Source organism: Oncorhynchus keta, chromosome 28 (assembly GCF_023373465.1).
Source record: "Oncorhynchus keta strain PuntledgeMale-10-30-2019 chromosome 28, Oket_V2, whole genome shotgun sequence".
Taxonomy (NCBI): domain Eukaryota; kingdom Metazoa; phylum Chordata; class Actinopteri; order Salmoniformes; family Salmonidae; genus Oncorhynchus; species Oncorhynchus keta.
In genome coordinates, this window is record NC_068448.1 from 33,203,575 (window position 1) to 33,227,971 (window position 24,397).

Sequence of the window (24,397 nt, forward strand, 5' to 3'; positions counted from 1 at the left end):
GAGGATTACTTGACAAGTTCATTGGAGGGCCTGAGGATTACTTGACAAGTTCATTGGAGGGCCTGAGGATTACTTGACAAGTTCATTGGAGGGCCTGAGGATTACTTGACAAGTTAATTGGAGGGCCTGAGGATTACTTGACAAGTTCATTGGAGGGCCTGGGGATTACTTGACAAGTTCATTGGAGGGCCTGATGATTACTTGAAAGGTTCATTGGAGGGCCTGATGATTACTTGACAAGTTCATTGGAGGGCCTGAGGATTACTTGACAAGTTCATTGGAGGGCCTGATGATTACTTGAAAGGTTCATTGGAGGGCCTGATGATTACTTGAAAGGTTCATTGGAGGGCCTGATGATTACTTGACAACTTCATTGGAGGGCCTGATGATTACCTGACAACTTCATTGGAGGGCCTGATGATTACCTGACAACTTCATTGGAGGGCCTGATGATTACTTGACAACTTCATTGGAGGGCCTGATGATTACTTGACAACTTCATTGGAGGGCCTGATGATTACTTGACAACTTCATTGGAGGGCCTGATGGTTACTTGAAAGGTTCATTGGAGGGCCTGATGATTACTTGACAAGTTCATTGGAGGGCCTGATGATTACTTGACAACTTCATTGGAGGGCCTGATGATTACCTGACAACTTCATTGGAGGGCCTGATGATTACTTGACAACTTCATTGGAGGGCCTGATGATTACTTGAAAAGTTTATTGGAGGGCCTGATGATTACTTGAAAAGTTTATTGGAGGGCCTGATGATTACTTCACAAGTTGTATCAGGTGTGCTTATCCGGGGCTACAATCAAAATGTGTAGTGTTGGGGGTACTTGAATACCAGAGTCGGGAACCACTGGCCTACAGTCTGACGGCATTAGCCTTATGGGCATTTGCAATGCACCCCATGACATTATGCATCTGAAGCAGAAAATAGCTTACCTCACACATTGTTTACATAATAAGTTGTTGAGCTATATGTTTTCAATTAAAAAAACAATACCAGTAGACAATGTATATTAGGCTCATCATTATACTAGATCTTGTACATTCCTTACGCTGATATGAAATTGTTTAGTGCAAATCCATCCCCAGTGAAATGTCAAAGCAGGAGATTGGATCCTTAGCATAAAAACAGACACAACTACTTCTACAAAGTTCAATGCCAGATACTGTTCTCCCAGAAGGTCCGACTGGCACTTGGAGTTATCTGACCTCAGGATAAGACCCAGATGCAGACAGTTAAAATCACAGAAGTTTATAAACAAAATGGGGAAGGCAAAATGACAGGTCAATGGACTAACGCGAACCTGAGTACAGAAAAACACACTGGTTGGCTTGACAGGACAAACTGGCAACAGTAAAACTGAAAACACAGGTATAAATGCACAGGTGATAATGGGGAAAATGGGCGACACCTGGAGGGGGGTGGAGACAAGCAAAAGACAGGTGAAACAGATCAGGGTGTGACAGGAGGTGCCACTGATAATGAAGGTGGTGTGCCTAAGACTACCACAACAATTACATTGTTTGCTAATTGTGTTTAAAATGTAAAAGAAAGAAAGAATAGTTACGCTGTAAGAAATCCTTTTATTTAATAAGACAAGGTGCTCTCTCCTCATGGCACAACAGAATCATTCAGATTGACCAAGGCACAGCAAATGGAAACCATTTTGTCTAACTGAGGAATGTCTCCTTTCATATCTGGAAAAGGGCGAAATAGTAGAAGTGGAAACTGATGCTGCTGCAGCATTGCTCATCTTCACAGTGGGAATCTGGTCGACATGGGCTTCTTGATAGTGTGAAATGTGTTGATCAAAGGCCACATTTCCCTGTGCAAAGGAAAGAAAATAAACATATTTGATATAGCCTATAGGCCTATTTATTTATTTATTTATTTTAACCTTTTTTTATTTAACCTATGCCACTACACGCTCAGCCATGTACAAGGATTAGATTCAGTTATATTAATATCTGAATAAATCATGACTATGCAATCATCACATTAGGAATAGTAGGCATACATTTGTCTGCAAATGAATTGATAGATGCATGCAATGCTTTATTATAAAGGAACATTTTTATGGTGGAAAAAATAGCTTCCCAAAAACTTGAAACTCATGCGCAGCCTTTGAGAGAGACACATAATAATAGCTAGACTACACGCTATTAGGTAGCTAATGTTGGCTAACTTAGTCTCGATCAGACTAACCAGTGATGAAATGGTCTGAACAGATCCTGTGCTGACAGTTGTCTGGGTTCAGGTCTTGACTGACAAAAAGGTTTCTTGGTTTTTCAGACAGTTCTTGAGTCTTATCTTCTTGGTGTTTCATGATTACGGGTAATCTGTTTTTCCTGCCTTGTTAGAGAAGCCAATTACGGCACAGAAATTGACCATGGTGATGAATCAACAAGTTTTAGGCACTGTTATCATGCAGCTTGGGGTAACCACTCAGCTGTTGTTGTTGGAAGAATTGACGTGGTGATCTTCCAACATGGCTCCCAGGAGGCGTCATACGCAACCTGGCAACCCTCTATAAGAAAGCGTTCCAAATAACAGCTAGTTTTCAGTTTTCCCCTCCTAATCCCAGATAGTCCTACTGTAGCTAATTCTTTGCTTGAGAAATTGCTTTTTTGCTATGAAGCAATTATTCTATTTTTTTGACCACCACAACCACAGTAATGTACTTAATTGTTACCCAGAAATGATTTGCTATTTAGATAAAAACAACTGCGTTGAACCTTTACTTCATTTGGCACTTAATAGCCACCTACAACGAGCTTGTCGTGGAATACAAGAAATTGGGGGGTGCATACCCTCATCCTCATTGATGGGTCCACAGTGGAGAGGGTCAAGTTCCTTGGTGTCCTCATCACTGAGGAATTGGCACCAGCACAGTCGTGAAGAAGGCATGGCAGCACCTCTTTGCCTTCAGTAGGCTGAAACGATTTGGCATGCCCCCTCAGATCCTTAGGAACTTTTACAACTGCAGACTGGTTGTATAACTGTCTGTTATGGCAACTGCACCACTCTCGACTGGAAAAGAGTCGTGTGGATGACCCAGCGCATCACTGGTGGTGAGCTCCCAGCCATCCAGGACATACATTCCATGCGGTGTCTGAAAAAGACACAAACAAAATGCCTAAGCCTCCAGCCACCTCAGACAGACTGTTCTTCATGCTCCCTTCCGGCAGGTGGTACCAGCGCATCGAGGCTCAGACCAACAGACTCCAACTTATCTCCTGGCCATAAGACTTTTAAATGGATAACTACTGGCTCTCCCTCTCCCCCAGACTATCCACACGGACTCTATTCCCATCCACTGGTCTCTACCCACTCAAGACGCACACACCTTAGGGCTGTTGCGGTGACCGTATTACCGCCACACTGTCAGTCATGAGTCATGACCGCAGTAAAATTCTAAAAAAGCATGCCCAGGTTGCATGAAAGGAGATTACCGTGCGTACATACAGCCCTAGGCGATGCTGTTGGTTCATTGATTGTGCAGGGCGGCTTACAGGTAGTCTACAATTATAGTGAATTTGTATTTGATTTTGAATAGCCTATTAATAAGGATTTTTCTATATTTTCATAATTAATTGGGTGGCACATTGCCTTTAGCTATACAGAATATCTCACCACCATGTGTTTCCATCTCCTCTCCTTTATTCCTTTCTTGAGCCTGCAGAGGGGCTGTCAACAGTTCAGTGAAATATGTTTTGTTGAGATAAACATGTTACTATCGATGTTCCCAAACAGATTTCACTTGGTTTCCCAAATTAAGCGCTGGGTAGCTGCAGGAATAGGGTTGGAGAGTCCATGGCATAGAGAGTTTGGGCAGAATATCACCTGTCGGGCAGCGAGAGCATGCTCCTCAAACAGTGGTTGACGCGTGGAGTGAAATAAGTGTTGTTATATTTATTTCTCAGCTGCTCATATGAAGCACAGGTCTGCTATAAAACTGAAGTAGCCTACCCAGCATCATTGAAAAATGAACGGGTGGGAAAGCTCATGGCCTTCATTCGCCATTTGAGGAGATTCAGCTGACATGTATTCTTCCCCTGTTCCTGTCCATTTGATAATGGGCCATTCTAAATCAAAACTGATTTTACACGTTAGTAAAGTCCAGATTAAATTGAGGATAGTCTCAAGGGTGAAAATATGATCACTTGGTGAGAGAACAGTGTGTGCAGCCTTGGGCAAGGAACATAGTGCAAACTTTTTCTGCGACTTTCTCAAATCATCAATATCCTATAGTTGCATCATGTTGCCCATTTATGTTTGGATTTCTAAAACATTCTAAGGTTTGTATCAGTAACAACTACAGTTGCCAAATAACTCTAAATCTAGCATGTAGGACCTGTTTCAAATGATCACTTTTAGCTCAACATAGCCACCTCATATGCACACTCGCTCCAGAATGGGAAAAATAACCTTTCTATTTTATTCAGTTTCAAGTCATATTTATTCAAGTAAAATCATATAGTATCAAATAATGGCACGGGACTTATAAGCATATCTTGTCAGCGAAATGAACAAGCCTAGAGCCAATGGCATGGGCCATAGCCAGATCCTATACAGTAGGGAAAATACCATTTTTAGGATACATTTTTTGGGAAAATACATTTTCTTCATACTATAATGTTTCTTTAGACCTGACTAAAATAAACAATGGATTTATTGTGATGGTCTATATGAAATTGATTTATTACGCTTTTTTAAATGTAGATGTTCCAAAGGTGCGCATCAGCGGCTTGTATGTAGCTTGTATGTAGCTTGTATGCTTGAAGGCCTGGTGATGCTAAATGTGTGTTTATGTTAATTAACGGTCAATTACCTTGAAACCGGCATTCTTTTGCATGACAATAACCGTCTGACAAAATGTCATGACTGCCACAACTCTAACACACCTTCACTGTCACTCTTACTCACATGCACACACACATACTCACATGCGCACACTCACATACTGTACACCCTCAGTCACACACTCACCAACACGCACACACACACACAAACACACACACCCACCACTTATGCTGCTGCCATACGGTTTACTGTTATTATTATTGTTATTGATCCTGCTACCAGTCACTTTCTCCTAATCCCTGCCTACATGTACATAGCTATCTCAAACACTCCAGTGTTCCTGCACATTGTAAATGTGGTACTGGTCCTGGCCCTGTATATAGTCTAAATTGTAAATGTGGTACTGGTCCTGGCCCTGTATATAGTCTACATTGTAAATGTGGTACTGGTCCCTGGCCCTGTATATAGTCTACATTGTAAATGTGGTACTGGTCCTGGCCCTGTATATAGTCTACATTGTAAATGTGGTACTGGCCCTGGTCCTGTATATAGTCTACATTGTAAATGTGGTACTGGTCCTGGTACTGGTCCTGGCTCTGTATATAGTCTACATTGTAAATGTGGTACTGGTCCTGGCCCTGTCTATAGTCTACATTGTAAATATGGTACTGGTCCTGGCCCTGTATATAGTCTACATTGTAAATGTGGTACTGGTCCTGGCCCTGTATATAGTCTACATTGTAAATGTGGTCCTGGTCCTGTATATAGTCTACATTGTAAATGTGGTACTGGTCCTGTATATAGTCTACATTGTAAATATGGTACTGGTCCTGGCCCTGTATATCGTCTACATTGTAAATGTGGTACTGGTCCTGGTCCTGTATATAGTCTACATTGTAAATGTGGTACTGGTCCTGCATATAGTCTACATTGTAAATATGGTACCGGTCCTGGTCCTGTATATAGTCTACATTGTAAATGTGGTACTGGTCCTGGTCCTGTATATAGTCTACATTGTAAATGTGGTACTGGTCCTGGTCCTGTATATAGTCTACATTGTAAATGTGGTACTGGTCCTGCATATAGTCTACATTGTAAATATGGTACTGGTCCTGGCCCTGTATATAGTCTACATTGTAAATGTGGTACTGGTCCTGGTCCTGTATTATAGTCTACATTGTAAATATGGTACTGGTCCTGGTCCTGTATATAGTCTACATTGTAAATATGGTCCTGGTCCTGGTCCTGTATTATAGTCTACATTGTAAATATGGTACTGGTCCTGGCCCTGTATATAGTCTACATTGTAAATGTGGTACTGGTCCTGGCCCTGTATATAGTCTACATTGTAAATATGGTCCTGGTCCTGGTCCTGTATATAGTCTACATTGTAAAGGACCAGTACCATATTTACAATGTAGACTATATCCAGGACCAGTACCATATTTACAATGTAGACTATATACAGGGCCAGGGACCAGTACCATATTTACAATGTAGACTATATACAGGACCAGGACCAGTACCATATTTACAATGTAGACTATATACAGGGCCAGGACCAGTACCATATTTACAATGTAGACTATATACAGGGCCAGGACCAGGACCATATTTACAATGTAGACTATAATACAGGACCAGGACCAGTACCACATTTACAATGTAGACTATATACAGGGCCAGGACCAGTACCACATTTACAATGTAGACTATAATACAGGACCAGGACCAGTACCACATTTACAATGTAGACTATATACAGGGCCAGGACCAGTACCATATTTACAATGTAGACTATAATACAGGACCAGGACCAGTACCACATTTACAATGTAGACTATATACAGGGCCAGGACCAGTACCATATTTACAATGTAGACTATAATACAGGACCAGGACCAGTACCACATTTACAATGTAGACTATATACAGGGCCAGGACCAGTACCACATTTACAATGTAGACTATATACAGGGCCAGGACCAGTACCACATTTACAATATAGACTATAATACAGGACCAGGACCAGTACCACAATTACAATGTAGACTATATACAGGGCCAGGGACCAGGACCACATTTACAATGTAGACTATATACAGGACCAGGACCACATTTACAATGTAGACTATAATACAGGACCAGGACCAGTACCACATTTACAATGTAGACTATATACAGGGCCAGGACCAGTACCACATTTACAATGTAGACTATAATACAGGACCAGGACCAGTACCATATTTACAATGTAAACTATATACAGGACCAGGACCATATTTACAATGTAGACTATAATACAGGACCAGGACCAGTACCACATTTACAATGTAGACTATATACAGGGCCAGGACCAGTACCATATTTACAATGTAGACTATATACAGGACCAGGACCAGTACCATATACTGGTCTACATTGTAAATATGGTACTGGTCCTGGTACTGGTCCTGGTCCTGTATATAGTCTACATTGTAAATATGGTACTGGTCCTGGCCCTGTATATAGTCTACATTGTAAATATGGTACTGGTCCTGGTACTGGTCCTGGTCCTGTATATAGTCTACATTGCTTTTGTTTTTTTCTTCCTCTTATTTCTTCTGTTTTATTTTTGTTATACTATTTTGATATTGAATACTGCACTTTTGGGAAGGGCTTGAAAGTTAAGCATTTCACTGTACATGTGCATGTGACAAATTAAACTTGAAACTACTATAGTAATTTTGTAGATGGGAAAATGTGTTTTTCTTATGAAGTTGAACATGTGCTCTTTATGACAGAATGTTAAAATGAAGTGAAATCAAGTTAGATTTCGTTTATTTATTTTTTTCAAACTTCCAATTCTGAAAAGACACCAAATTGGTGGAACAAACCTTATATGATTATGTCTTGGTCAATATATGTCTTGGTCAATATGTAAACATATGGCTTCTAAGTCTTGATGTAGGTCTTAATGTATACATCGGTACATCTTCTTCGTTTCCCGTGAGAAGTGTGAAGATACCCATACCTTCCCGTTCCCAAGAAGAGTGCAGAGTTACCTACGTAGCAGACACACGATGCTTGACTACTAGGTGATGTGTCCAAACAGATACTATGGTATGTTCTAACCACTGAAGTCATAACCACATGTTAGCACTGATGTCTTTACCCCATTACTGCAGTCATAAACCAGGTAATGACCCATCCTCTATTGAATTAGCAAGCATGTTTAGAAGGAGAAGCAGGTAAAACATAGATAGTTCCCATTAACTGTGATGAGTCAGTCTGGTGTTTTTTATTTGGAGAAAATGTTGTGCTGACGTGTGTTTCTGTGTGTATCTTTCCAGACACGTGCCCTACCCTAATCTGTATCCACACCAGTCCACTAAGTGAGGAGTGGACCATGAAAGAGCGCTTCCGACCTCTGACCTTCCACAGCATCATCTTGCGGTCCCAGTTGGTCAACCTGCTCATCCGTGGCGTCTGCTACACAGAGAACCAGTCGGTTAGTGTTCCAATCCACTCCTCATGAGGGTCGTATTAGTTAGTGATGGGGAGGAAACATTGACACAAAAGATTATTGCGAGATTATCTTAACCTTATCTTGATTTTAATCTTCTTTTTATATGGTGAGCCAACATGTTTTCAGCACTTTCATTTCCATGACTGATCAAAACTTGTTTACTCATGGCTCTTTTGTTCCTCTGCAGCAGACATGTAGTGAGCAGTATGTTTGAACATCGAATCACAATAAAATCAGAGTATCGATTCGCAATATATAAAATAGTGTGACATAAAGAATCGCAATACATATAGTTTCTCACCTAAGTATTGTGATAATATCATATTGTGAGGTCCCTGGCAGTTCCCAGCCCTAGTGTTCATTAGGCACCAAATGGAAGAAACTGTGGAGGAACTACCTTCACTCTCATTCTTGTTCTCCGTTGCAAAACGTTTTGCTACGTTTTGCTACTTTGTGCTTTGCACTAATGAATATGACCCAGGAGTTAGTCAGTGTGTCTAGGGGAGAGAGTAAGTGAAGGAGTGTCTGTGTTTGTGCACTGCTCTCTATCACTGAATGTCTGTGCGTCCACATAGAGTGCCACGCAACCCAGACTGTCATACGCTGAGATGACTGAGGACTACCCCTGTTTCCCAGACATCCACAACTTGGACCTGGCCCTCCTCAACCCCCGCATGATAGTGGTACGACCCAGTCCATCACACAGGAGCTGTGTTGTTAGACTTCAATGCAGCTTCTTATATTATCGATCATAATCTGTTGCTGAAAAAACATATGTGTTATCTGCCATATCGTGGATTGAGAGCTACCTATCTAATAGAACACAGAGGGTTTTCTTTAATGGAATCCTCTCTAACGTAAACCAGATAGAGTGTGGTGTTCTTCAAGGCTGCTGTCTTGGCTCTCTACTGTTCTCCTTTTTTGCTAATGACCTACTACTAGCATTGAATATAGCCTGTGTGTCTATGTATGCCGATGACTCAACATTATACACATTATACACATACAACATTATAAGCTACCACGGGAAGTATATCACTTAAATCCCTAACAAAGAGCTGCAATCAATTTTAGAAGGGGTGGCTAGTAATAAGCTAGTCCTAAATATATCGAAAACTAAAAGCATTGTATTTGAGACAAATAATTTGTTAAACCCTGAACCTCATCTAAATCTAGTTGGGAATAATGTGATCAAACAGTCGTCCAGAAGAGCTGGTGCTCTCATGCATGTTTCAGTGTTGCTTGCCTCGAAGCGAGCATAGAAGTAATTTAGCTCATCTGGTAGGTTTGTGTCACTGGGCAGCTCATGGCTGTGCTTCCCTTTGTAGTCTGTAATAGTTTGCAAGCCGTGCCACATCCGACGAGTGTCGGAGCCGGTGTAGTACGGTTCAATCTTAGTCCTGTATTGACTCTTTACCTGTTTGATGGTTTGTCAGAGGGCATAGCGGGATTTCTTATACGTTTCCAGGTTAGAGTCCCACTCATTGAAAGTGGCAGCTCTACCCTTTAGCTCAGTACGGATGTTGCCTGTAATCCATGGCTTCTGGTTGGGGCACGTATGTACAGTTACTGTGGGGATGACGTCATCGATGCACATATTGATGAAGCCAGTGACAGATGTGGTGTACTCCTCGGTGCCATCGGAAGAATCCCGGAACATATTCCAGTCTGTGCTAGCAAAACAGTCCTGTAGTTTAGCATCTGCTTCATCTGACCACTTTCTTATTGACCAAGTCACTGGTGCCTCCTGCTTTAGTTTTTGCTTGTAAGAGGAATCAGGAGGATAGAATTATGGTCAAATTTGCCAAATGGAGGGCGAGGGAGAGCTTTGTACGCGTCTCTGTGTGTGGAGTAGAGGTGGTCTAGAGTTTTTTTCCCTCAGGTTGCACATAGAAATGAGGTAAAACTGATTTGAGTTTCTCTGCATTAAAGTCCCCGGCCACTAGGAGTGCCGCCTCTGGATGAGCGTTTTCCTGTTTGCTGATGGCCGTAAACAGCTCATTGAGTGTTGTCTAAGTGCCAGCATCGGTCTGCGGTGGTATATAGACAGCTAGAAAAAATATAGATGTAAACTCTCTGGGTGAATTGTGTGGGCTACAGCTTATCATGACATACTCTAACTCAGTTGATCAAAACCTTGAGACTTCCTTAGATTTCGTGCACCAGCTGTTGTTTACAAATATACATAGGCCGACGCCCCTTGTCTTACCAGGGGCTGCTGTTCTATCCTGCCGAATAAGCTTAAAACCCGCCAGCTGTATGTTAATTATGTTGTCGTTCAGCCACAACTCTGTGAAACATAAGATATTAAAGTTTTTAATGTCCCGTTGGTAGGATATACATGCTCGTAGTTTGTCTATTTTATTATCGATTGATTGTACGTTGGCTAATAGGACCGATGGTAAAGTTAGATTACCCTTTCGGCGACAGATCCTTACAAGGAACCCCGACCGTCGTCTTCTCCTCCTGCGAATGCCGGGGATGAAGGTTTTGTCAGGTGTCTGGAGTAAATCCTTCCTGTCCGACTCGTTGAAGGAGAAAAATGCCTCCAGTACGGGGTGAGTAATCGCTGTCCTGATATCAAGAAGCTCTTTTTGGTCATAAGACACAGTGGCAGAAACATTATATACAAAATAAGTTACAAATAACATGAAAAAATATACACAATAGCACAATTGGTTATGGGTTCGTAAAACGGCGTGCATCTCCTTCGACGCCATTATATGGTCAAGTGCTGCATAGAGGGACATAGGCAAATTACAGTTGACCCAGAACAGAGCAGAATGTCTGGCCCTTAAATGTACACAGAAGACTAATATCAACAACATGCATATGAATCTCTCATGGCTCAAAGTAGATGAGAGATTGACTACTGGTCTTTGTGAGAGGTATTGACGTGTTAAAAGTACTGAACTATCTGTTAAATCGGTTAACACACAGCTCAGACACTTATACATACCCCACAAGACATGCCACCAGAGATCTATTCACAGTCCACTAGCCCAAGCACAGAGGCTAGCAAACGCACAGTACTATATACAGTTGAAGTCAGAATTTTACATACACCTTACCCAAATACATTTAAACTGAGTTTTTCAAAATTCCCTGTCTTAGGTCAGGTAGGATCACCACTTTATTTTAAGAATGTATGAATGTCAGAATAATATAATTATTTATTTCAGCTTTTATTTCTTTCATCACATTCCCAATGGGTCAGAAGTTTACATACTCTCAATTAGTATTTGGTAGCATTGCCTTTAAATTGTTTAAGCCATTTTGCCACAACTTTGTAAGTATGCTTGGGGTCATTGTCCATTTGGAAGACCCATTTGCAACCAAGCTTTAACTTCCTGACTGATGTCTTGAGATGTTGCTTCAATATAACCACATAATTTTTCTACCTCATGATGCCATCTATTTTGTGAAGTGAACCAGTCCCTCCTGCAGCAAAGAACCCCCACAACATGATGTTGCCACCCCCGTGCTTCACGGTTGGGATGGTGTTCTTCGGCTTGCAAGCCTCCTCTTTTCCTCCAAACATAATGATGGTCATTATGACCAAACAGTTCTATTTTTGTTTCATCAGACCAGAGGACATTTCTCCAAAAAGTACGATATTTGTGCCTATGTGCAGTTGCAAACCGTAGTCTGGCTTTTTTATGGCTGTTTTGGAGCGGCGGCTTCTTCCCTGCTGAGCGGCTTTCAGGTTATGTCAATATAGGACTCATTTTTACTGTGGATATAGATACTTTTGTACCTGTTTCCATTAGGTACAATGTTTTGTTTGATATGTTTTATCTCTGTTTGGACCTCATTAAGGGTATTTGTTGCCTTGGCAACAGTTTATGGGGAACCACATTATAGTGGTATGACCCAGTTAATCATTATGGATGTGTGACATCTCTTTATCGAGTCAATACAATGGACAATGCGATTTAAAGGGACAATTATTTTTCATCTTTCCCTTTCAGGACGTCACCCCGTACATGAACCCGTGCCCCTACACAGTGTCCCCAAACACGCATGTGTCCCAAGTTTTTAACCTGTTCAGGACCTTGGGCCTCCAACACCTGCCTGTGGTCAATGCCGTAGGAGAGGTGAGTGTTACTGCAAAGGGTTCCTCAACTTCCTGTTTCTACTTCCTGTTTACTCTCTGTGGACAGGGTTGTATTCATCAGTGAACACCGTAGCCAAACGGCTTGCAATTGAAAAGCGAAAGGAGTGTTTCTTGTTGGACAGGTTCAAATAGTCCCCCCTTTGTTTCCTTCTGTTTGGTGCCTAGTGAATACAACCCAGATTTATAATAACAACCATTCACAACGCAACATGTCTCTGTTGGTCCATCATAAAGACAGACACACCATAGACTCATTTCAAGTACTTGACACAGTATGTATTAAATGTCCATATTGTTCAAATTTAAACCGGCATGAATTATCAACATTCTCTCTGACATAAACGCAGCTTCAAGCGAGTAACTCGACTTACTTTATCCGTCAAAACGAGCTCTAGAATTTTATTTTACCGGTACATAGAAAGCACTAAGCAGAGAAATTGTTTTCTCCATGAACTACTGTAGCTAATTAATTATTTTTGAGAGTCTATCTAGAGTAGAGGAAGCAATTTGCTCCATGATGTCCCTGTCTGTACCTTCTCTTTCAGATTGTGGGAATAATCACACGACACAATTTAACCCACGAGTTCCTTTTGGTGAAACTCAGACAGCACTACATCACCATTTGAGCTCCAGAGTCCAGTCTTTAAAGCCGACAAGAGCCGCCTGTGTCTTGCTGTCCTTGGGACACAATCCCCCCTGTAACTGGATCTGTACCATGCTTTTCCATGTCTTATCCATTACACACACCCAACCGCACGGCATCCATTCTCTGTATGAGATAATAGGCACACACCCCTTGTAATGAAAGCTGGTGACTTTTGTCTGCTGAAGAGCCTTCTATCACCCAAAGATGTCCTCCGTGTCCCAACACATTTTCATGCTTTACCAACCAACCAACCAACCAATATTCTTCATCATTATCACTGTAGCACTTTTGTTTAGATTTCTGACTGTATTTTTTTAAATGTTAGGTTTACTGTATATTTAAATGTTCTATTCTATATATTTGCCATTTCACTGTTCCGCCAGGGCTTCGATCAAAGTAGGCTCATCAAGAGATCGAGATTAGGGACCGTTTCTAATCAAGGGATATGTTTGGGTTAACACAAAAATATGTAAAGCTGAACAACAGACAGTTGTTCTCACAAATATTCAGCCAACAGGGTTATGAGAGTGGAATGGAATCGACAAAAGTTTATTCATTTTATTTTTGTTATTTTGACTAAATATGCTGGGCCAAGGAAGGCTCAGCATATTTTCTAGACAGAAAATGGTGGATGTCTGTTTGTCAGTATTAATCCTTAAGAGTCTATTGGCGTACCCGTGTGTCAATCTATGTAACATAACAAAAATACCCCCATCAAAATGTGTCAGGTTAAGCTAGAGATATCAGTGTTTTTGCATGGGCTGCGTAACAATCCACCACATCCGCCTATGTCAGGCATACCGCATCTGCGGTTGAAGGTGGCCGAGCTACAGCTGTGTTTGTCAGACCATGAAACATCTTGAAAATTGGTATTGTCACAAAAACGTCTATAGCGTCCGAATGGTTTGGCCTACAAACTCTCACAAACACTATTGTGTTCTCCGTTTTGCTCTACGACCCAACCACTAGTGTCACAGGAATCGTCTGAAGGTAACTCATACAAATGAATGGAAGTAGTTTTGTGCCAACAAAAAATGGTGGTAGTTTAAAGGTAGAATCTGTAATATGACATCATCACATAACTCAAGGGATGGTGTAGATTGGGATACGTCAGTAATGGCTGTCTTGTTAAATTGATGTGTGTAAGTAGGAAGTTGCCCGACTGTGTATGGCACTGGTACTTATTCCGCGGCCTGCGGACTGCATGCCCTTAATTTGCATCTCGCTGTGATTTTCTTATTTTCCATGCATAATACATAACAATGATACAATTTCAATTCAATGTATTTAATGCAGGCCTGAATCACTTCATTGAATAAATCTATTGTTCCCTGGGTGGCAGATAGATGGCAGTATAGCACAGCTGTTGGACAGAAAGGCCAAAATAGAATGTTTACCGAAATAGAACGCAGCTGCTCAGCTCCAGTGACCAATACATAACAGTTTGCTACTAGCTAATTTTTCAGACTGGTTGACATGGATCGATTTATTGGACGGACAAGTATTTTTTGGTACTGCATGATGGGACTAGCTCACTTTGTCTTATTTGCCAGAAGGCAGTCAATTGTTTTAAGTGAGCAAATTTAGAGTGACATTTCCAGTCACGCCATGCCCACCTTTAAAGTACCACCATTTTTTGTTGGCACAAAACATATCTGTCACAAAGCAACCTCAGAAACAACAAAATAGCTCAACTCAAAGGACAGCTCAAAGCACAACAATAAATGATGGACATATCTAGCACTGTTGCAGAGAAAACGACAGAGGCAACATATGAGATTGCTTGGATACTCGTGAGAAACAAGAAGGCCGTCACAGACGCGGAGATTGTCAAATAATGTTTTTGGGCCTCAGCCGCAATATTGTATGCTGATTTCACAAACAAGAAAGCTATTTTAATACAAATTAAGGGACTGCAACTCTCAGACTTGAGCATAACAAGACGCATAGAAGCGAGGACATCGGTAAGCAACTGATTACTGACATATCCGTGGCGCCATGTTTTAGTATTGCGCTTTACGAAAGCACTGATATAAGTGGCATTGCACAATTATGTGTTTGGGTCTGCTTCCCTCAAAATGAGTCGTTCAGAGAGGAACTTCTATGTTTACTGCCCCCTCAGGGCAAACACAAGGAGAGGATATTCTGAAAGCCCTTGTTACATTTGTTGCTGATAATAATATTGACTGGTCAAATCTGGCATCTGTGTGCACTGACGGCATCCCAAACATGCGAGGGAAGGAGAAGGGACTCATAGGCCTGATGAGAAAGTTAGAGGATATTCCCAAATGTGTTGCACTTCATTGAATCATTCATCAAGCACTTGTGGCTAAACTCAGAGACTGTGACTTACAGAATGTGATGCAGCAAGTCGTGCTCGTGGTGAACATTATTATTGCGAGGATTCTGAATCACCGGCAATTCTGCAAGTTGCTGGAGGAATACCTGACAATATGGCAATTTGATATTTTGCAATGAGATGAGATGGTAGTCTCATGGCAGTTTTAGAACCATTTCTCTCTCTCTTCCCTCAAATCTGTGAATTTGTTGTAAGCAAGGGGAGAGAGGAGCCAGAGCTGGATGATCCACAGTGGATATTAAAGCTGGCTTTTTTTAACTGACATCACCTGCCACCTGAACACGGTGAATCTCCAGCTTCAAGGGAAAGCTAAAACTCTGGGCAAAATGCTGCGTGTAGTCACAGCATTTCAAAATAAAATCACCACACTGTTCATATCTGACAGACAGTTTTTTCATTTCCCAAAACTCAGAGCAGTCACCACATCCAACCCAGACATACTGCAACATTTTTAGCTATGATGCATTTGTGTGTGTTGGAAGAGTTGAAGTTGGAGTTTGAGTCAAGATTCAAGGATATCATGGAGTACAATGAGTTTTCCAACTTCATTGAGAACCTCTTTCATGTGTCATCCAGTGTCATCTCTGACCCCAGTCATCACAGCCCTCTGTCCTGACCGTGCTGGAATAGAGAGTGAGATAGTGGAGCTGCAGTCAAATGACACATTGCAAGGTGAACTAAGATCAGGTGTTACCCACTTCTGGAGCCTTGTGTCAGACACAGAGTATCCACTTCCGAAGCAGTGCGTGCAAAAGGTGACATCAGTTTTTGTCAGCATTTATTCATGTGAAGCAACATTTTCAACAATGAACATTGTGAAACAAAATGGAGAAACAGACTGACCAATTCACACCTCGATTGCCTCAAAAGGATAGCAACAATAAACTATACATTTAGAATGAATTCAGTCAAGGAGCAGAAGGGACATTTTTGCTCATCCAACTACTGAGGTAACCCTTAATATGGGTCTTATACATGTGATGTAGCCTATTTGATGTGTGTATGTATATATTTGTGACGTGCTGTACATCAAATCAATTGCATGTGCTCTATTTCTCTGAATTTGCTCTCAATTGATAATTGATAATATTGGAAGAAAAAGTACAACACATTAAAGATCTGTGTGGCCCTCTGAATGATTGTCTCAACCCAAAGTGGCCCCCTTACAAAAAAAAAATGGTGAGTAACACGGGTGTATGGTGATGTCATATTGCAGAGTCTAACTTTAACATGTGACTAAACATGATGATGAGGCGAGTGCAGCTTTTCTATGCCTTCTAAACAGTGTGGATAGATGTAAAGATAAGCAATTATGACAAACCATGATGACATATATTTGTACACTAAGTATTCTTTGTTGTATTTGTGTGATATTTTTTGCTAAATGTTTTATTTAAGAAATGAACATTTTATTGTTTATGATTTGCTTCATGTACTATGAATGGATCGCATGAAATGGTGTTCAGTACATTTGGTCTATAACAAGACGGACCGATGTTACTCTGGGAAAAAAATACATTCTTATTCTTTGTGGTCATCGCCATAGCGTGGGTTTCAAAACGAAAGGGTAATTTTCCCAAAACTGGGGAATTTTGGGTAAGTTCCTGGAATTTTGCAACCCTAGCCATAACACACTTGTTATTTTAAATCAATGCTTTTGTCAGAGGAGGTTGGTGTGAGGAGCTGTAGGAGGATGGGCTCATTGTAATGGCTGGAAAATAATTAATGGAACGGAGTCAAACGTGGTTTCCATATGTTTAATGTGTTGGATACCATACCGATTTTTTTCCATTCCAGTCTGTACAATGAGCCCGTTCTCCTTTCGCTCCTCCCACCAGCCTCCTCTGGTTTTGTGTATCATGCCTTATATCCACACTAAATGTTGTGTCTCTGCATATGACATGCCATCAGATGAGGTTGTATGACGAATGGTAAATGCGCTACGCTTAGTTAGCGTTGGGACCAGAGGGATCCGTTTCTTTGCCAAAAAACATTATGGACACACCTGTGTTTAGTACGTCTGCTGTGGAGGTTTAGGCATTGCTCTGAGCTTGTTGAGAAGTTTGTGAAAGCTTGACAAATGTAGGAAAGCAAGCCCATGGCAAACACCATAGGTCCCTTGAAAAGAGCAAGCAGAGACCTCTATCTTGTGCCTTGACATTACTCTTCAAAATAAAGGTCTCTTTGTTTTGTAAATCATTCAAATGTATCCACATTATTTTTGTATAATTATCACTGTAGAAAATATGTTTTAGAAGATATAATACAAAAGTGTTGTGTTATTTCTAATGATAGCATATTATATATAGAGATATATTGTCATAGTGCACAACTTCACCTTTCCAATGCTTGAGTTGTCCAGACTCCCTGTTGCCTGGTACTAAAATGACATGCATGGTCAGGCTGGCTGTGTAAGGTGTTCTGATGTGTCGGATATGGAGGGATTGCACGAGGTCCTGGTCCCAGTTTTCCACATTTGACTGGCTCTGGGAACCTAGCCCACACTTATAAGCTACCAATTACCTATCCGGCAATTCTTCCACCACAGTGGGAAAATCCTCCCAGGGTTGTTATTCCATGGACCGTCGCACCTGTTCTTATCACTGGGATCACAGTCACTGAAAAGTCCAGGAGTCAGTTGCGGTGCCACTTTACAGTTTACAAGTGATCCTGACACCGTTAAGGAGAAGTCTCCAGGCACATCATTTGTGTTTGATTATTTCCTGCACGGCTCAGCTGCTCCTCCTGAAATTGTAGCACCTTCTCTCAATGGGTTGTTGCCATCTGTGGTGATCCTTCACTGTAACAGACTACCAGAGTCTAATTCATAAAGAGTAACCCACCTTGACATGAGTGAGACTGGAGTGACAGGGCTTCGCTTTAGCGTAACCAACACTGGCGTCCCATTCATGCTGCCTGTCAGAATACATCCCCACCAGACACTCCACACTGTAGCATTTTTTATTAGTTATGAATGAATCACATCTTTTATTTCAGGGTGAGATGGTTTGCCTAGAAGGCCAGCATCCCGGAGTCACCTCTTCACTGTTGACGTTGAGACTTTTTTTGCGGGTACTATTTAATGAAGCTGCCAGTTGAGGACTTCAGGCATCTGTTTCTCAAACCAGACACTCTAATGTACTTGTCCTCTTGCTCAGTTGTGCACTGGGGCCTCCCAGTCCTCTTTCTAATCTGGTTAGAGCCAGTTTACGCTGTTCTGTGAAGGGAGTAGTACACAGCGTTGTACGAGATCATCAGTTTATTGGCAATTTCTCTCATGGAATAGCCTTCATTTCTCAGAACAAGAATAGACTGACGAGTTTCAGAAGAAAGTGCTTTGTTTCTAGCCATTTTGAGCCTGTAATCGAACCCACAGATGCTGATGCTCCAGATACTCAGTCTAAAGAAAGCCAGTTTTATTGCTTCTTTAATCAGAACAACAAGGCTTTTCTAATGATCAATTAGCCTTTTAAAATTATAAACTTGGTTTAGCTAACACAACGTGCCATTGGAACACAGGAGTGATGGTAGCTGATAATGGGCCTCTGTACGCCTATGTAGATATTCCATAAAAAAATCTGCCGTTTCCAACTACAATAGTAATTTACAACATTGACAATGTCTACACTGTATTTCTGATCAATTTGATGTTATTTTAATGAGAGAAAAAAGTGATTTGATTTTTTTTTAAACAAGGATATTTCTAAGTGACCCCCAACTTTTGAAAGGTAGTGTGCTTCCTGTAAGTTATTCTACAGACATATAGTACCAGTCAAAAGTTTGGACACACCTACTCATTCAAGGGTTTTTCTTTATTTGTTATATTTTCTACATTGTAGAATAATAGTGAAGACATCAAAACTATGAAATAACACATATGGAATCATGTAGTATTCAAAAATGTGTTAAACAAATCAAAATATATGTGAGATTCTTCAAAGTAGCCACCCTTTGCCTTGGTGACAGCTTTGCACACTCTTGGCATTCTCTCAACCAGCTTCATGAGGTAGTCACCTGTAATGGATTTCAATTAACATGTGTGCCTTGTTAAAAGTTAATTTGTGTAATTTATTTTCTTAATGCATTTGAACCAAACAGTTGTGTCGTGACAAGGTAGGGGTGGTATACAGAAGATAGCCTTATTTGGCAAAAGACCAAGTCCATATTATGTCAATAACAGCTCAAATAAGCAAAGAGAAACAACAGTCCATCATTACTTTAAGACATGAAGGTCAGTCAATATGGAACATTTCAAGAACCTTGAAAGTTTCTTCAAGTGCAGTCGCAAAAACCATCAAGCGCTATGATGAAACTGGCTCTCATGAGGACCACCACAGGAAAGGAAGACCCAGAGTTACCTCTGCTGCAGAGTATAAGTTCATTAGAGTTAACTGCACCTCAGTTTGCTGCCCAAATAAATGCTTAGAGTTCAAGTGACAAACACATCTCAACATCAACTGTTCAGAGGAGACTGCGTGAATCAGGCCTTCATGGTTGAATTGCTTTGCTGGTGACACTGTGAGTGATTTATTTAGAACTCAAGGCACACTTAACCAGCATGGCTACCACAGCATTCTACAGCGATATGCCATCCCATCTGTTTTGGGCTTAGTGGGACTATCATTTGTTTTTCAACAGGACAATGTCCCAAAACACACATCCAGGCTGTGTAGGGTCTATTTGACCAAGAAGGAGAGTGATGGAGTGCTGCATCAGATGACCTGGCCTCCAAAATCACCCGACCTCAAACCAATTGAGATTGCCAAGAGTGTGCAAAGCTGTCATCAAGGCAAAATGTAAAATATCTTTAACACTTTTTTGGTTACTACATGATTCCACATGTGTAACTGCATAGTTTTGCTCTCTTCACTATTGTTCTACAATGTAGAAAATAGAAAAAATAAAGAAAAGCCCTTGAATGAGTAAGTGTGTCCCAACCTTTGACTGGTACTGTAGATGATAGTTGAAACTAAAATCTTGAGTCCACAAATATTTTCTGTTCTACTTACTCTAACAATAGCATATGTCATAATAGTATCACAAGTCATCACAAGAGTGGTTCACGACTTAAAAGAGTTGCCATGACTTCAAATGTCAAGTTGTCTCAACATGTATCTTATAATGCAACTAAGTTGACATAAGAAGGTAACTCATCCGTTGAAGTTAAATCGAGTACACATGTTTTTCTGTGTACTGTATACATCAACTAACTGCACTTCAGATTGCAGTAGCTATGTCTTTCAGGACGGCAGCCTAGGCCGCTCGAGTTCCCGATGCGGTCCATCCTGGCTCCGAAGCACCCTGTGAAAGCTTTACTCCTGGTGGCCATGACCAGGTCCTGCAGCCGGCTCCTCTGACTGCACCCCGCTGTAGCTCGCTGTAGCTCCCTTCTGCAGCTGTCTCCCGGACGTCTGAGAGCAGAAGCCTCTGTGGGGCCTCTGGGGCCACGTCTCACCCTGGGCTAGCCTGACTGTGTTCGTGCTCTGGGTTGGCGCCCTCGTAGTCCACCGCAGCCAAGGTCTCCTCGAATCGCTCCAGTAGATTCTGTACAACAGGGAATTTTATTTATTTATTTTTTATTTGACCTTTATTTTACTAGGCAAGTCAGTTAAGAACAAATTCTTACTTTCAATGACGGCCTAGGAACAGTGGGTTAACTAACTAAGTTCCTGAAGCCATTGACATGGAGGCAATTCAAAATGTATTTACCTTTAAATACAAGAAACCTTCATTCCAAAATAAATATTTTTTTTTTACTCAAAAACTTACTCAAAATATGGTTTTGAAGAGTGCATATTAGGTCAGACATTTTGTCTTTGACTAGCTGTTTTTAGATCACAAACGTTTCCAGGCCATTTGTCAAACAACCATCCATCAATCTAATTCAACACAACTTTATTATCAATTCTATCAGGGGCAAAGAATCAGTGTGCATCATCAACTGACTGGACTAGTAGCTACATATCTCCAATTGGGCCAAATTGCTAGCAGGGTAGGGTCAGCCCAACACATGGACTGCCACATGGAGTCCCCATGAGGTGCCTTCCTCGCCATGCCTGATTTCGTTTAGGTTCTGGTTTGTTAGTGCTAAGGCAGGTTGTTAGCCAAGCACGCTCTTATATAGGCACTTAGACATAAACACACACACACACCCACAGAGGAGACGATCTGGTGTCAGTGGCTCATCATTTTGTGCATTGTCTGAAGTGCATTCTGACACCTCTGTCTGATAAGGCTGCTGGTAAAATGTAATTTTAAGTGGCGGCTGGCTGGTGACCGATGTGTGTGTGTGTTCGTGTGTGTGAGAGGATACTCATGGTAGGGCCCGGTCACACAAACAGCAGTCTTTTTGGCCTGCGCTCAGACATGGCCGTGCGTTGCCGGGAATCCATCCGCTACACAAATACTTGGCATTGCTCTCGCTACAAACCCTAAATATCCATAGTGGGTTAAAAGCATGCTCTGCTAGTCTATATATAGTGGGGGTTTATTCATGAAGCATTTCTCCAGGTTAGAATATGTGTTAGGGAATGTTGATTGCATCATACTGGCTTACTTGGCAAACATAACATATATAAAGACATTACAAGACATAATGGCAAGGGAAAATACACAATTAGTAAGTGTTAGGTATGGTCCTAGGAAGCCTGTAGGTACCTCATTGAACATTCAATAACCTTTAGCTCTGTCTAAATGGTGTGTCATCCACACCTTTATCTGGACAAACACTTACATTGGCCTAGTTTAGAATGGTTAAAGCATCCTTAAAAGAAGCAGAATATCTTCCTTTGAGTGTGTGGACCCACTTTATAGTGTTTTCTCTTGGAGGAGTTTCCTAATTGTCTTGCATGGCCCAAGAGAGAGAGAGAGACCTATGAGAGGCAATGTATGACTTAATTCATCTTGAGTGGTGGTATTTACGAGTCATCAATAATAAATAGTCGACTTGTGTTGTGGCAATAGTTACCAGGCCCTCCTATCAGTATTATGGTAAAGCATGTGAATTGTCTGCTAAGGGGACTGTTGTTGGGCATTCACTGATATATGGATGAGAATCTTGAGTGCTAAATATCAGACTACATATCTCATGTCCTATCCATGTCTGGCCAGAGTCATGGGTTTGTCAACGTTGTGAAATCATGGAACTATTGAACCAAAGTATAAAGTTACACGTCAAAAATACGTCTGGATGAGTCAGAGGGGTAGCCGAAGACTATTTCCCGAGCGTTCTCTCTCCATGGTGCTGAAATAACAATAGCAGTGCCGAGGACGGCGTTGAAGCAAACCTCGAATTTGAGGTTTATTCCTTGTGATTTTATTTAGAACCAAGTTGTCACTTCTTTATTGTATTGTATTGTTCTGTGTGTTTTTATTGTTTTGTGAGGGTCACCCTGCTAGGTCTTTTGTGAGTTAGTGGGCTATGGTCAGGTCATCCCAATTGATAATCACCGGACTCAGTTTGGCTTATGATAGGCCTATGAATAGGATCCCAAGGTGTTTAGGCAAACTTCACATCTTATTATTTTCTCATTGATTATTCAGCCTGAACCTATGACTTCTGGCATTCTGTCATTTTGAATAATTCATTTTTCCTAATGGATGGTATAGAAAGTAATCAGACAAAACATTTCATGAGCAATTGTAAACATTTATTGTACACCAATGACACCATATAAAGAGAACATCTTGCATTGGTTCAAATAAATATATTGGCAATAAACAAAAATGTAATAAATTGAAAATAAATAGGTAGCCTACAGACTATAAATAAGAATAACCCTTGGTAAGTATTGCCTTTGCTGTTCCAGGTAATGTGTAAGACTTCATCTTCTCTTTGGATCTGAAAATAGAGAAACAAGAAATTAGCCAACACAATTTTGTCTCTCAACATAAGTCTCCCAATGGATATTAGTCAAGTTAACCACGCGGTTTTGGAATCGACTACTTGGACCCTATTTGATTAAGAGATTTTGTCTGATGCACAGTAGTCTATGATATTAACCTTAACTATACCCACTGTATTTGCCAACCGTGTTGCATCCAAGAGAGCTCATTGAGCCGATTCGGTCTAGCCTTCGCCCGAAGCAGCCCGAGTATCTCTTCGATGTTGAGTCGTTTCGGACAGTTTTCAGGTCCCGAGCGGAGAGGAACTCTCTTATTGCGGATTTGTCGAGTCGGTTTTGTTGTTGCTCACGCTCATCCTCTGCAACCATTGCGATGGCTTCGAGAGTCATGTCGTCCAACTTTTCTGTGGCGACCCGCTCGACCTCGCTCCGCTCAGGAATGGACTCTCCAAGTCGATGGAGAAGTACCTAAAATGCCAAAAGCAAGTTTCAACAAACGTTTTCAATGGTGTCTATCCTTGGGCTTTAACGTATAGGAAATATGAACTACATGTTCTATCCACAACCATATCTCTCAAAGGTGTAAGAATGAGCCTATAGGCCTATAGCCTTAAAGGGACTCACCTTTAAGACATCCATGTCGTCATTGGTCAGCAACCCGTTGTAGACAGGATATGCGCTGAACAGCGGCAGAGTTAAGAACAGGATAAGGCCAAAAAGAGGAATGTTGGAGAGCTGCATTATTCTCTTTCTTCTTCAGTGAAGGTGAAGTGGTGTGTGAAGCTTATTGATTTTCTTCGCAGTTGTCGTTGTTTCGACACACCTACCGCATGGTCTTTTATATCTAGTCTGACACGCACAGTTATGCGAGGAATTGGAGTTGCATGCCAACACCTGATTGTGATAACAGTAGCTGTCGGAAGCAACTCCTTTTAAAGCGTTGTCTTCCTAGATAATGGGGCATACCCATGACATAGGCCTAGTCAGTTCAATCCTTTCTTTAGAAACACACGTTCATACATTTTATTGTAAGAGATTGTCGACTTGGAGTAGGCCTACAGGAAGTCATAGGCTTAACACGGGCTTTGCCAACAGTGTGCCGCTG

General features: G+C 41.3%; 1 protein-coding gene and 2 pseudogenes across 2 annotated transcripts; 1 reads left to right on the forward strand and 2 right to left on the reverse strand.

The window, feature by feature from the left end:
- LOC118360581 (H(+)/Cl(-) exchange transporter 6-like) overlaps window positions 1-17,647 on the forward strand; it is a 31,349-nt pseudogene extending 13,702 nt beyond the window's left edge.
- A 3,007-nt stretch (window positions 17,648-20,654) lies between these two features.
- Window positions 20,655-21,440, reverse strand: LOC127913025 (natriuretic peptides A-like; annotated as a pseudogene).
- Window positions 21,441-23,082: 1,642 nt separating this feature from the next.
- On the reverse strand, window positions 23,083-24,096 carry LOC118361068 (brain natriuretic peptide-like). 2 transcript variants are annotated; one of them, XM_035740808.2, is made up of 3 exons: window positions 23,917-24,096; window positions 23,466-23,760; window positions 23,083-23,288 (listed from the first exon to the last, which is right to left on the reverse strand). In XM_035740808.2, exons 1-3 carry the CDS (start codon window positions 24,031-24,033, stop codon window positions 23,272-23,274), a joined length of 429 nt encoding a protein of 142 aa, XP_035596701.1. In that variant the 5' UTR covers window positions 24,034-24,096; the 3' UTR covers window positions 23,083-23,271. The 2 variants fall into 2 exon arrangements, with proteins under 2 accessions (XP_035596701.1, XP_052338798.1); XM_052482838.1 differs by having other exon boundaries at window positions 23,451-23,760.
- Between the last annotated feature and the right edge of the window lie 301 nt (window positions 24,097-24,397).